Below are 15037 nucleotides of genomic sequence, written 5' to 3'. Positions count from 1 at the left end.
CAGGAACCTCTCCTTCAGAAAATGAGACTTACTCTGAAATGGAACTTAATACGGACACAACGCAATCATGGTTTGACTGAGGCACCTTTGACAATAGCTACATTGTTGAAAAGTTCCTTACATTCCTTGCTTTGGGTTTGGACCAGGGTCCTTGTGTTATGCATTCAGTGCTAAAATGAGTCTGTGAAAAGTACATACCCGAATCATCTGCTTGCAGACCCTCATGAGTTGGAAGTCCAGCTCTGGGTCCATCATCTCTACCTCCTGCAGCTTGAACACCCTGTGGTGACAGCGCTGGGTCAGCTGCCTCTTGTTCTCCTTCAGACATTCTATCACCTATTACAAACGTCACAGTCATCAATAGTTATGAAAAATACTATGTTTACTAAATGCTTTTTCAAGGCACACAAACAGTTGTCAGTGGGCCTTACCTGGGCGTTCCCGAAGGCCACGTTCTGGCACAGCCTCCCGATGTCCTGCTTACAGGAGTCGTAGAGCTCAGGCTCTAGACGGACATCCTCAGACATCTCCAGCTCCTCCACCCTCAGCTGCTTACGACACTTGACAGACACACGCTGCTCCTTGACGTCCTGAAGAGTGTCGTTCCTCACTGTGGTGCTTAGACAGAGCACTACGTCCACCCTAGAGAGACAGCAGAGACAATGTTTGGGTCCGTTTAAAGTTTGACTGTAGTTTGGTCAACTATGCCCAGGTTCTCTCTCAGACGGGACTCACTTCTTCTTGATGTTGGGGCAGAGTTTGAGCACATCCTCTTTGCAGGCCATCTTAAACTTGTAGGAGAAACGGAAGTCCTTAATCTGGACCTGAGAGGGAGGACAAGGGAAGCGCAGAGAAATGGGAGAGAAGCAACTGTCAAAGTCGTGGGTTCAATTCTCACATACTATCAAACTGATGAAGTCCCTGCAAGTTGCTTTGGATGAAAGCGTTGGTTTAGAGGCATATTGTATGTTTCTCACTTCCATCTATCCAATCATTTCAGATTAGACACCAGTGTTGGGAGTTTATTTGGAATTGGGAGACAGACAGACAGACAGACAGACAGACTCACCAGTTGGAAGTGTGTGACTCCCACAGCACACTTGTCGTTCATCTCCTTCTGGTGTTTGTTTTGCACCAGACACTCCATCAGATCCCCCGTGTCGATGTGGTTATCTGCCACCTCCTGGGAGAGAGAAGGGGAGAAGTGGTCAGGATAACCTGATCACTTAAATCAGTTAATGGATCATTTTACATTCTTGACAGGAGAGGTATCCCAGTCATTGTTAGTGGAGTTAAAATGGGGGTTGGTGGTATGAGAAACCCTGAGAGGGCACTCGGGGCTGTGGTAGAGGTAGGACTCACGTGACAGTGCGACTGGATGACTGGCTCACAGGCTCTCATCAGCAGGGTCTCAATCTGAATGTCCTGGTGGGAAGAGAGAGAAGAATGCCCTTTTACCATGTGACCAACCATAGTTTACCACAGCCAGTTCTTCTCACAGAGCAGTCACTCAGCTAGTCAATCAGTCAACCAGTTAGTCAGCGTGTCTGTCCCTGGTACTCCCGTCTCTCTCACCTCAGACGCCAGTTCAGTCAGGTTGCCCACCACATCCCTGCACTCTGACACCAGCTCCTCTAGGTGGTCCTGTAGACACTCCAGTTCCTGGAACACCAAAAAAAGACCACGTCAAACTTTTTACACCCTGGTTGTGCAATTACTGTCCCCCTGATCTAGCCCCAATATGTACAGCCATATTCCATAGTGAAGGACTGTCTGCATCCAGCATTTTAAAGCAAAACCATCACGTCAGCAGTTACAGGCTACAATTCAATGAATGGATGAGATGGTTTATTATGCAAGTCATCTGAATTCGCTGTGACAGACAGCAAGTGGTTTCCTCCAGTACCTGTCCAGACTCAGTCTTCTCACTGCACCACTTCCCCAGGTCAGTCATACAGCGTCTCTGCAGCTCGGGGTCCAGCTTCACATCCAGCGCCCTCTGGTGGAGGATACGCTGCACCTCCACTTTACAGTCCCGGGACAGCTAAAGAATATCAAAAGAATAGAACTCAACATTATAAAAAAAATATATATATATATATATATATATATCAGGATCTGGATCAATTCCATTTCAATCCAGTCAATTGGACTTTCAGGAACTTCCTAAATTTACTGATTTGAAATGGAATTGAGGCCAACCCTGTTTAGGATGCAGGAAAAGAGTACTAGACAGTAGGGGAGTTAGGAGCCCGCAAGACAGACAGGTGTCAACACTTATGGAAGGCCCCATCAGAATTATATGTTTGCTTGTAGTGTACCTTCAGTATATTGAATGGGCAATCACAATAAATAATCCCACTGTTAATGTCACCAATCAACCATTCCAGTCAAATATTAAAAAGGCCCAATGCAGATGTTATTATATCAATATCAAATCATTTCTGGTAAAGACGGTTTACTCAGAGAATATTGCATGATTAGAGAGATTAGAATGTTATTACAGCCATGGTCAAAAAGTGGTCACTGCTCAATAGAACTCGGACACTGCTCCGTGAGCAGAACGGCGCCAACGTCGAGCGTCATCTGACAAGCTAGCTAGTGCCTGCAGGTTTGTGTGTGATAACATGGGCTTTTTATAAATTAAATCCACAGGAAAAAAATAAAAATGCGCGCACACACATTAATTTACAAAGCTATCAAAACAGAATTTCAATATCTACCCTCCCCCATTTTTTTGGTTTATTTCTGAGTTTTCCCTTTAAATCACCATAGAAACAGTTGATTGAACAGGGTTTGAGGAATAGAAAGGCATGGATCTCGAGATGAAAATGACAAGGGTATCAAGTTGATTCTGACTGGTCCAAAACGCGGAAACGCCTCCAAATGTAACCACCCCGCACCGTCGAAATATGGAAGCGACACAACCAAGACCAGTGCGGTATAAACTAGCAACGTTCACAACAAACAATTTTATTTAATCAACACTGTACAAGGATATTAAATGTTATAGTATTGTAGAGAACAATCTAATGATTCACTGTGTGTGATTCATACTGACATAGGCAAAAAAATAACTAGGTTTAGACACAAATTTATTAACACCCTCTTGAATTGGCCCGTATTTCACGTCATTCTAGAGCAAGAATTTTGCTAGGACTGTCTGGGAGTGGTTATTGGTAGACAGGTTTGGAACTCTTATTGATCTATTAACCAATTTCCCGCCTGGTGATATCACCAGGCAAGCCGAAACTCACGCCAATCAGGCTGATGAGGTCTTGCGTAGATTGCATTTTCAACCAGCAACTACCAGGAAATAACACGGATTCCATTTAACACTTTTACAGTGTTCGTTTCTGCAGGAAAACAGAACTTTGACTGCACTGGGCCTTTTAAGGTAGTCATTCTCAAGACCATTTCCTGAGTATAATGATTGTTACATCACATAATCCCACTGGTGATACCAATGACACATTCAACATGTAGAGGTGCATGCGCTCATACTTTAAGTCGTTGGCTAAATCATTTCATTATCAAAAACGTAATCGAATTGACATTCTCCAGCAAGCAAAACCTATAATATGCCCTCATTTTGACCAGAATCAACTTCAGGAATCAGAACGCAATCAAATCGTGATAATCGTCACCAACAAAAACACTGAACTTACAACGAAAACACGTCTTCCTGTTTTTTCCACTGCATTTCCCTTTTAAAAAGGACAACACCTTCAGAATGTACTGAAGACAGATGCATTTCTAAAAAGGTCCTAGATCACTTCAGACAATATTTTGGTTTTCTGTGGTAATTTGACATTTAGCTACATCTATATTGATGTTCCTCTACATTAGCCACTGATAGCTACTTTTTGTGCAGCGCACTGGGGTGAAATCAGTCCTACCCGCCGTCCCTGCTCTTCTGTGCGGTAGGCGTGGCGGTACAGACAGGAGAAGATGGCACCAGGTGGCATCATCTCACTTGTCTCGTTCCAGCTGTGGGTGTGGCACAGGCGGGAGGCATCGCCCTGGCACTTCTTATAGAGGATGGGGTCCAGTCTGGCAGACAGTAAGAGGAGTGTGTGTGAGGATTAAGCAAATACATTTATAACATCCTTTTACATCAGCAATTGTCACAAAGTGATTTTACAGTTACCCGGCCTAGACCCAAAAAACAAGCAAAAGCACAGTGTAGGAAACCATACCAGGGCACACTGACCAGGCATACTAAAAACGCTTAATATGGAGTCTGATCAGGCTCCTAATAGGCGGTGAAGACTGTTTAATACTGTTTATGCATCAAAAAGCTATTATGAGTACTCTCTCATCTGTGTCTGTGGGGCTGAGTTGGGCCTCTGGAGCTTGAGCTGACAATTGAGTTGCAGCCTGACATTCCATAGACAACATGTGGTGGGTGTAACCTAGATAGCCTGGAGGAGCAGAAGAATCGGGGAAACTAAACCGGGGTTGGGTTAAAACGGCACCAGGTGCAGATAACCATAAGATGAACCCAAGATGGCCGATCTGCATGGGAGGGGTGGAACCAGCCATGACTAAGCATTCTTAGTGTCAGCTATATGAGAAACAGGATCCCTCTGTAAAGGTCAACCTGTCTGGGCTAGGGGGCAGTATTTTCACGGCCGGATAAAAAACGTACCCAATTTAAACTGGTTACTACTCTTGCCCAGAAACGAGAATAGGCATATTATTAGTAGATTTGGATAGAAAACACTAAAGTTTCTAAAAATGTTTGAATGGTGTCTGTGAGTATAACAGAACTCATATGGCAGGCCAAAACCTGAGAAGATTCCAAGTAGGAAGTGGCCTGTCTGCGATTTTGTAGTTCTCCTTTTGCTTGTCTATCAAAACTACAGTATCCGTGGGGTTATGTTGCACTTTAAGGCTTCCATTGGCTCTCTAAAGCCGCCAGAAAGCGGATTGGGGCGTCTCCTGTCTCTGGGCAAAGTATAGTAACTCAGTTTGTCAGTGGTCTGCCTGAGGACAAAGGGAATGGAAATGCGCGTTCACGAGACCTCGCCATTTTTTCTTTCTCTCTTTGAATGAATACAGTATTGTCCGGTTGGAATATTATCGATATTTTACGAGAAAAATACCATAAAAAAATGTATTTTAAACAGCATTTGACATGCTTCTAAGTACGGTAATGGAACATTTTGAATTTTTTTGTCTCGAAATGTGCTCGCGCGTTACCCTTTGGATAGTGACCTGAACGCACAAACAAAACGGGGGTATTTGCACATAACTATGGATTATTTGGAACAAAAACAACATTTGTTGTGGAAGTAGCAGTCCTGGGAGTGCATTCTGACGAAGAACAGCAAAGGTAATCCAATTTTTCTAATAGTAATTCTGAGTTTAGGTTGCCCCAACCTTGTGGGTGTCAAATTAGCTAGCCGTGATGGCTGAGCTATGTACTCAGAATATTGCAAAATGTGCTTTCGCCGAAAAGCTATTTTAAAATCGGACATAGCGATTGCATAAAGGAGTTCTGTATCTATAATTCTTAAAATAATTGTTATGTATTTTGTCAACGTTTATCATGAGTAATTTAGTAAATTCACCGGAAGTTTTGGGTGGGAATGCTAGTTCTGAACATCACATGCTAATGTAAAAAGCTGGTTTTTGATATAAATATGAACTTGATTGAACAAAACATGCATGTATTGTATAACATAATGTCCTAGGAGTGTCATCTGATGAAGATCAAAGGTTAGTGCTGCATTTAGCTGTGTTTTGGTTTTTGTGACATATATGCTTGCTTGAAAAATGGCTGTGTGGTTATTTGTGTCCATGTACTCTCCTAACATAATCTAATGTTTTGCTTTCGCTGTAAAGCCTTTTTGAAATCGGACAATGTGGTTAGATTAACGAGTCTTATCTTTCAAATGGTGTAAAATAGTCGTATGTTTGAAATACTGAAATTATTGCATTTGAGGTATTTGTATTTCGCGCCACGCGATTCCACTGGCTGTTGAATAGAGTGGGACGCTAACGTCCCACCTAGCCCATAGAGGTTAAGCTCTCGGCAACACACTTTAAAGTGTACGGTCGACCAGCCTCATTATTACAATAATTAATCAATATTGAATAAAGATGATTGTTAGAAGAAATGACAGTCTCTCACTTGATTAGAATATTCCACGACAAGCATCACCATAAACTAGTAGAATTGCTACTTACTTCCAGTCCCGTGCTATGAAGTACTGCAGCTCCAGCAGCCTGTGTTCACAGTCCTCCACCATCTTCTCGGTGTACAGGTGCTCCATCAGACAAGACAGGATCCTACACACAAGCACGTTAGAGCTTAACAATTCCACAGATATACAAAGTACTGCATGCAATTTGACATACAAATGTTCTGCTAGCTTTGCGTAAATCAAGCAGAAGAGAGGGACAATTTGGTGACTCACATGGGGTCTCCGTTGCGGATGTGTTTGCAGGCGGTCTGGATGACAGACTCACAAGCCTCGTTCAGGGCCCGGTCAATACGGTAGTCTGCCCCAGGATCAGCCTCCTGGATCAGGGTCTGGAGCTAAGAGAAAGAGACCCAAACCTTCAGCAACCACTGTCTGGTAATGGGAGGGTTACACAACTAGATGACTAGGCAAACTGCACGTGTAGTAAAACTTGACAGTGGTTCTCTTTTCTGTTTGACCTCGGTGGTGGAATGTCCTAAATTAAACTAATTTTAAGATTAATTCCTGGTGATTTCACAGGCATTTTTTTTTTTAACTACAAAAAATAAAATAAATGAAACAAACCTCTGAACATTGCCCCCTTCCAGACCTCCCCCGCCCACCTTACACAGCAGCACCACTCCTGGGGAGAACCCTGTGAACTCACAGCTTTCTGGCAGAGGTTGTCGATGGTGCCCATGTCTTCTCGGCCCACCCTCATGAGGCAGTGCAGGGTGCGTCCCTTGCGGTGTAGGCCGGAGCAGTGGGCCTCGATCTCCCCACGGCAGTGCAGCACAATCTCAGGGCTCAGAGAGAAGTCCTCCATCAACATCCTCCTGTAGTCCAACATCTCTCCCTGACACTCACCGCTCACCGTACGACCTGGAACACACAGGTCAGGAAAAGTCACATAGGAACTGCAAGTGGGGCACTAGAAATCCATTTAATTTCATTGAGTGGAGAGAAAAACCCTCAAAGTAACAGCAGTGTGACACCGTATGAGAGAAAGACGAATACAGATTGACAAAACAGGTTGACAGGGAGAGACACAGATATAGATTAGGAAGAAGAGACAGCCAGCCTAACCTCTGTGTACGGCAGACTCCAGACAGAGCAGCAGATAGGACAGGCGGGCCTCGCGGGCGCGGGGCATGTTGGTGTCCACACTGCAGCGGTACTTCCTCAGGTCTGTCTTGCAGGCCTTGGCCAGGGAGTAGCTCACCTTGTAGTCCTGGGTAATCAGCTTCTGACGCGTGGTCAGGGCCTCTCTGCACTGTGGAGGTCAACCAAAACACAGCTCTGGTCACAATCTCCACCTGACTCACTGAGTAATAGAATGGAATTACCCGAACAGATATTCCCATTCAAGGGTGTTCTCTATATTTTAGACAACCATGCTGAGAAAATGCCTTGCAATAACAGCATTATTCATATGGACAAATGACAAGTAGCAGAAGATGGATATGATTATTGTGGCGATGACTCCGTTCCAACCAGGCTGAAGAGCAGAACACGTACCTTTTCAGACATGGCCTCCTCAAACTTGTGGTTGAAGAGACACTTGTAGACTCTGCCCTCTCCGGCTGGAGTCTGGAAATCAAAGACAATAGAATTGTGATTCAATTATGAATTCATTTTCACATTCCCAAAGTTAGTGACAAAAACACCTTTGCAAGGAGCTTGGATTCAACTCGGATAAAAGTCAATGCATCTGACCCCGAATCTCAATATTTAGCCTCTAATGAAATGAAAGAGACGAGAAGGGAACAGGAAGAACGTACTCACATTTTCACAGAAGCGCTCACGGTCCTCCCGGCAGGAAAAGTAGAGGTATCTGTCCAGGTGGAAGTCGTCTGAGGAGAGTTCGGCCACACGCATGATGGCCTTCTTACAGTCAGGCCTGATGGCATGGACCCCGGGCTGCTCCTCTGCCTCCCTGACCAGACCCTTCTCCAGGCATGCTATCACCTCACCTTGGGAGTGCACGTCCTGAGGGACAGACAGGGTGGCATGGGGACAGTGAGATGGATACGTTCAAGTTGGCTACAGCACTGACAAGCCTTTGTGTACTGATGCTTCTCTGTGTGAGGCCAGGAGAAGTGTTATCGCCCAGAGTTGCGCTTTGGATCCGATGTTTTTATCAAATATTTTATTTCAAAGGATTTCTTTTAGCAATTTAATAGAACACACAACCACAAAAACAGCCAGAGAGGGGAGGAAATACACTAGTAAATACAGAGAAGTTAAATATTTAAAAAAGGACCAACATTTAATTCAGCGTCAGGAGTTATTGCCGTTGTGTTGCCCTGACAACTGGCTTTTGATTCCTGAAGGCATGGTCATTAATCATCCTGTAGAAATGAATAATTCAGAGGATGCCAGGATGAAAATATAAATTGTTTAACACTGGGAGTTTTGGGAGCGTGGAAGCTAAATATGTCATAAATCATGACTGAAGTAGCTAAGTTACTGACTGTAGTGAGCGCAAACTCAGGAGGACTCATAGCCAGGAAAACCACACTGGAGCTCAGAGCAGCACAGAGGCAGTAACTCAAGCCTGACTACATTATGCCCAAAGCAGGAAACCTCATGTAGTCATAAGCCATGGTGGAACACAAAGTGTCAAATAAAAAGGAAAACCAAACAAATTAGAAACCAGCACAAACAAAAAAATGGGCATATCCTGCGCCTGTCCATTTTTTTTGTTACCTCTAGAGACAGAGACCGATTCATACAAATCTAATGCTATATAAAGCCCTTGTGACAAATTCCTGATTTAAAACGTGAGCAAGTGTTCCATCTTTAGAGACGTGTAGGCTACTGAGTCGCCAGTGAAATGAGTTGAGAGTAGACAGTAAGAAGAGACAGGTGTGTATGACAGTTAGTCAAGGTTAGAGCTATTCCTATAGATGTGGTCCTCTGTAACTCAGCTGTTAAAGCATGGCCAGGATAGTGGGTTCGATTCCTGGAACCAAATGTATGTAAAGCGTCTGCTAAATAGCATGTACTCTGATATATCACAGAGCAATAACAGACATGTGAGAGAAGGCCACGAGAGCAGTCACCTTCTCGCCGGTGGATATGCTGCCACAGTGCAGGCTGTTGATGTCCTCGCGACAATTGCCCATGAAGCCACAGATGAGGCGGTAGTCGCTGAACACGATGCTGGTCATCTTGGTGATGTACTGGTTACACTGGTACTCCGTGATGTTGCCGCGGTGATCCACCAGGCAGGAAACCAGGTAGCCCTTTCCTCTCTCCTCCGCCGCACATTCTTTTATCTGAGTGGAAGAAGAGGAAAATGATGGTTAGTGTATGTCACAATATATCTTTCTTACAAATTTAGTTTGCATGGGCATCAAAGGCCTGTGCACGTAGGGATTACGCCAAAACCAATCCATGATTAAAGAAATTGAAGAAACTACTATAGGCAGGCCACTTTTTTTCTGTAATTTAAGCTTTTCCAGTTAAGTGCATGGGTGTGTTAGGCTTACTTACAAACGGTGTGTTGGTACTAGGTGTTGCTAGGTGCCAGAGACAGTGACAGTAGCATGAGGACAGGACCTAATGGTAGCGGCAGGTAGCCTAATGGTTAGAGCATTGGGCCAGTAACTGAAAGGTCGCTAGTTCAAATTAGAGGTCGACAGATTATGATTTTTCAACGCTGGTGCCGATTATTGGAGGACCAAAAAAAGCCGATACGTCGGACGATTTTTTTTAAACGTATTTATTTGTAATAATGACAATTACAACACTGAATGAACACTTATTTTAACTTAATATAATACATCAATAAAATCAATTTAGCCTCCAATAAATAATGAAACATGTTCAATTTGGTTTAAATAATGCAAAACAAAGTGTTGGAGAAGAAAGTAAAAGTGCAATATGTGCCATGTAAGAAAGCTAACGTTTAACTTCTTTGGGATAGGGGGCAGTATTTTCACGGCCGGATAAAAAAACGTACCCGATTTAATCTGGTTACTACTCCTGCCCAGAAACTAGAATATGCATATAATTAGTAACTTTGGATAGAAAACACTAAAGTTTCTAAAACTGTTTGAATGGTGTCTGAGTATAACAGAACTCATATGGCAGGCCAAAACCTGAGAAGATTCCAAGTAGGAAGTGGCCTGTCTGACAATTTGTTGTCCTTCTGTTACATCTCTATCGAAATTACAGCATCTGTGCTGTAACGTGACACTTTCTAAGGCTTCCATTGGCTCTCTACAGCCACCAGAAAGTGGAATGGGGTGTCTGCTGTCTCTGGGCAAAGTATAGGAGCAGAGTTCGTAAGTGGTCAGCCTGGGGACAGTGAGACTGGAGATGCGTGGTCACGAGAACTCGCCATTTTTTTCTTTCTCTCTTTGAATGAATACAACGTTGCCCGGTTGGAATATTATCGCTATTTTACGAGAAAAATAGCATAAAAATGTATTTTAAAAACAGCGTTTGACATGCTTTTAAGTACGGTAATGGAATATTTTGACATTTTTTGTCACGAAATGCGCTCGCGCGTTACCCTTCGGATAGTGACCTGAACGCACGAACAAAACGGCGGTATTTGGATACAACTATGGATTATTTGGAACAAAAACAACATTTGTTGTTGAAGTAGAAGTCCTGGGAGTGCATTCTGACGAAGAACAGCAAAGGTAATCCAATTTTTCTAATAGTAATTCTGAGTTTAGGTGACCCCGAAGTTGGCGGATGTCAAAATAGCTAGCCGTGATGGCCGAGCTATGTACTCAGAATATTGCAAAATGTACTTTCGCCGAAAAGCCATTTTAAAATCGGACATAGCGATTGCATAAAGGAGTTCTGTATCTATAATTCTTAAAATAATTGTTATGCATTTTGTCAACGTTTATCATGAGTAATTTTGTAAATTCACCGGAAGTTTGCGGTGGGTATGCTCGTTCTGTGTAAAAAGCTGGTTTTTGATATAAATATGAACTTGATTGAACAAAACGTGCATGTATTGTATAACATAATGTCCTAGGAGTGTCATCTGATGAAGATCAAAGGTTAGTGCTGCATTTAGCTGTGGTTTGGGTTTATGTGACATATATGCTTGCTTGGAAAATGTCTGTGTGATTATTTGTGTCTATGTACACTCCTAACATAATCTAATGTTTTGCTTTCGCTGTAAAGCCTTTTTGAAACCGGACAATGTGGTTAGATTAACGAGTGTCTTATCTTTAAAATGGTGTAAAATCGTTGATTGTTTGAGAAAATTGAATTGTGGTATTTTAGTTGGTTTTGTATTTCGCGCCGTGCGATGCCATTGGTTGTTGGCTAGGGGTTCCGCTGGCGGAACGGGGTTCCGCTAGCGGAACGTCTGTCCTCAACGGGTTAAGTGCCTTGCTCAGAACATGGGAACATATGAAAGCTGGAGGTTCATTTTAACAAGAGTCTTCAATATTCCCAGGTAAGAAGTTTTAGGTTGTAGTTATTATAGGAATTATAGGACTATTTCTCTCTATACGATTTGTATTTCATATACCTTTGACTATTGGATGTTCTTATAGGCACTTTAGTATTGCCAGTGTAACAGTATAGCTTCCGTCCCTCTCCTCGCTCCTACCTGGGCTCGAACCAGGAACACATCGACAACAGCCACCCTTGAAGCAGCATTACCCATGCAGAGCAAGGGGAACAACCACTCCAAGTCTCAGAGCGAGTGACGTTTGAAACGCTATTAGCGCGCACCCGGCTAACTAGCTAGCCATTTCACATCGGTTACACCAGCCTAATCTTGGGAGTTGATAGGCTTGAAGGGGTGGTTATAATTTGTTGAACGTTCCAACAGGAATCTGTTCCAAAAAACGTAAAGTAAAAGGTTGCCAACCAACAACGCATACAAAGTAGCAATGCATACAAACCTAGCTAACTAGCTGCCGAATAGGCATCAACTCACCACGTAGCTTATTCTTAATGTTTGTCCATAGGCAACCAGAATGAGGACAGACATTTTTCGGAATAAACGTGATGAGTGAAAAACGCAATGAAATAGACGACTCCCTACCCGGTATCTTATTCTGCCGCTATACAACTTTGTATGCGTTGTTTTTTGGCAACCTTGTTATTTACGACGTTTTTGGAATAGATTCCTGTTGGAACGTTCCACAAATTATACCCACCCGGCTTGAAGTCATAAACAAACAGCACAAAAGTGCTGTTTGAATGAATGCTTACGAGCGCCTACCACCTCTGTCAGACTGCTCTATCAAATATCAAATCATAGACTTAATTATAACATAATAACACACAGAAATACGAGCCTTAGGTCATTAATATGGTCGAATCCGGAAACTATCATCTCGAAAACAAAAGTTTTTTTCTTTCTGTGAAATACGGAACCGTTCTGTATTTTATCTAACGGGTGGCATCCCTAAGTCTAAATATTCCTGTTACATTGCACAACCTTCAATGTTATGTCATAATTACGTAAAATTCTGGCAAATTAGTTCGCAACGAGCCAGGCGGCCCAAACTGTTGCATATACCCTGACTGCGTGCAATGAACGCAAGATAAGTGACACAATTTCATGTTAGCAGGCAATATTAACTAAATATGCAGGTTTAAAAATATATATTTGTGTATTGGTTTTAAAGAAAGGCATTGATATTTATGGTTAGGTACATTGGTGCAACGACAGTGCTTTTTACGCAAATGCGCCCGTTTGTCGAAGTAGGCTGTGATTCAATGAGAAATTAACAGGCACCGCATCGATTATATGCAACGCAGGACACGTTAGATAAACTAGTAATATCATCAACCATGTGTAGTTAACTAGTGATTATGTTAAGATTGATCGTTTTTTATAAGATAAGTTTAATGCTAGCTAGCAACTTACCTTGGCTTTTTGCTGCCCTCGCGTAATAGGTAGTCAGCCTGCCATGCAGGCTCCTCGTGGAGTGCAATGTAAGGCAGGTGGTTAGAGCGTTGGACTAGTAACCGGAAGGTTGCAAAAACGAATCCCCCCTGAACAAGGCAGTTAACCCCCGTTCCTAGGCCGTCATTGAAAATAAGAATGTGTTCTTAATCTGACTTGCCTAGTTAAATAAAAGGTGAAATATATATATATATATAAAATAAAAAATCTGTGGCCAAAAATACCGACTACCGATTGTTATGAAAACTTGAAATCGGCCCTAATTAAATCGGCCATTCCGATTAATCGGTCGACTTCTAGTTCAAATCCCAGAGTCGACAAGGTGAACAATCTGTCAATGTGCCCTTGAGCAAGGCACTTAGCCCTGGAGCAATTAGGGTTGCCGTTGATAATGGCTGACCCTGGCCGCTCGCGGAGGGTGTCTCGGGGGGAGTTGAGATATGCAAAAAGCCCATTTCCTGCATGTGTATAATACACACTTGTACATATGTGAAACAGGACAAATAAGCACCCAAATAATAATGATTATTACCTGTAGTCAGATCCATAAAGCTCTGCCAGCTAGCTAGCAAACTTACGTCAGTGATGGTGGTCTTGCACACCTCCACAGCCACAGACTCAAACTTGGGGTCAGTCGTCAGGTTCAGCTTGTAGTTCCACAGGAGCTGGAGAAAGAAGACATTAAACAAGTCTATTGATAGCTCAGAGAAAACAGTACAGGTCCACTGTGAGTGGGAAATTCAAGCAGGGGTGTGATAGCAGGTCAGACCACAAGTGGGGCTAACAACGCTGTATTAAATCGTTATTCACATTCAGTTACACAAACTGAAAGGACGGTTTAATGATGCGAGGGAGGGAGTTCAAAACACTTACATGGTTGCAGTCAGCAGCGATCTCGGTTTCCTGGAGAGAAAAAAAAAGGTCAAACTATCATGCGAACCGTAAAGAGAAGCAGGAAAATGCTGGGCAGTGAGCAATTAAGAGCACAAGGCCAAACAAACAAACACAGTGATGCAGCACTTCGGTTGTCATTTAGCGTGGAGCAGAGAAGAGCTTAACACAACACTTAGCCACCAGTAAAATGTAATGACTCAACAACTTGTAGGGCTGTAGAAACATACTAGTGTCACCTGTCAATATCAGTCCCATTTGACTTTATACCGTTAATGGGCCTGTGCTTAATATAGCTACTGTCCTGACTGAGCCCACCTCCTAAATTATCACAAGGCCATTGAGGAGGAGAGGAATGTCTGCATGCCTCTCCTTAGCACCTCTCAGGCCAGGCTGACTGATGTATGGCCTCCCTATGGGAGCTGAGCTGCAGGAGACTGACTGTAAGCAATGCAGTCCTGTCCAACTAAGCACCAATCAGCGCTATAGTGATAAAATAACATCTCTACAAAATGGCCTACTACAATCTACAGGAGGGCAGGGCCACATTGCAGCCAAATCTTGTGTTAGTGACATTATTTCAAATGCTATTTGAATATCATGCATTTCTTCCCCAGTCAAAATAAATACTTTGATTAAACAATTGAAACTGATTTGTTGTGCAATCTGGGAGAGAGGTGCCACTCTGCTTGCAGCAGTTCGGGGGATGGGCAGAGGTCAGTGTGTGTTTGACGAGCGAGCGTACGGACTATTGCTAGTTAGACAAACTTGTAGACGCCATATATCATCATCATCATCATCATCATCATCATCATCATCATCATATCTGGTAGTGCCCGTCTAATGCATCAAATCGATGGAAAGAAACTAGCTAAGATAGCCAGCAAGCTAGGCTAACTGAGGCTACTGTATTTTGCTGTGCTTCCCGTCCTGATCTACAGCAAATCCATTCAGATTCCACAGCCTACCTGATGGTTGCTCGTTGTAGCGGACTCCTCAATTAGCTAACTTAATTCCGTAACGTTAATTCCATTTAGCTTTGATTAGAGATCTCCCA

General features: G+C 43.1%; 1 protein-coding gene across 2 annotated transcripts in view; it reads right to left on the bottom strand.

Annotated features, from left to right (window-relative positions):
* The window catches only part of LOC106584534 (Golgi apparatus protein 1), a 43995-nt gene that overhangs the window by 7277 nt on the left and 21681 nt on the right, over window positions 1–15037 (bottom strand). The window contains exons 2-19 of one of the 2 annotated variants that reach the window (XM_082968093.1): window positions 13963–13992; window positions 13668–13754; window positions 9257–9472; window positions 7977–8180; window positions 7710–7781; window positions 7278–7464; window positions 6859–7073; window positions 6426–6547; window positions 6196–6297; window positions 3900–4053; window positions 3669–3707; window positions 1907–2044; window positions 1576–1662; window positions 1363–1425; window positions 1070–1183; window positions 736–824; window positions 432–642; window positions 199–336 (exon numbers count right to left, since the gene is read on the bottom strand). In XM_082968093.1, coding sequence (XP_082824219.1) covers window positions 199–336; window positions 432–642; window positions 736–824; window positions 1070–1183; window positions 1363–1425; window positions 1576–1662; window positions 1907–2044; window positions 3669–3707; window positions 3900–4053; window positions 6196–6297; window positions 6426–6547; window positions 6859–7073; window positions 7278–7464; window positions 7710–7781; window positions 7977–8180; window positions 9257–9472; window positions 13668–13754; window positions 13963–13992 — 2268 coding nt within the window. The remainder of the gene's footprint in view (window positions 1–198; window positions 337–431; window positions 643–735; window positions 825–1069; window positions 1184–1362; window positions 1426–1575; window positions 1663–1906; window positions 2045–3668; window positions 3708–3899; window positions 4054–6195; window positions 6298–6425; window positions 6548–6858; window positions 7074–7277; window positions 7465–7709; window positions 7782–7976; window positions 8181–9256; window positions 9473–13667; window positions 13755–13962; window positions 13993–15037) is intronic. The other variant, XM_014169938.3, reaches the window with a different exon arrangement.

Source organism: Salmo salar, chromosome 23, assembly GCF_965601325.2.
Source record: "Salmo salar chromosome 23, fSalSal1, whole genome shotgun sequence".
Taxonomy (NCBI): domain Eukaryota; kingdom Metazoa; phylum Chordata; class Actinopteri; order Salmoniformes; family Salmonidae; genus Salmo; species Salmo salar.
Note: the sequence above shows the minus strand (reverse complement) of the source record. Positions and strands in the feature narration are given on the sequence as shown.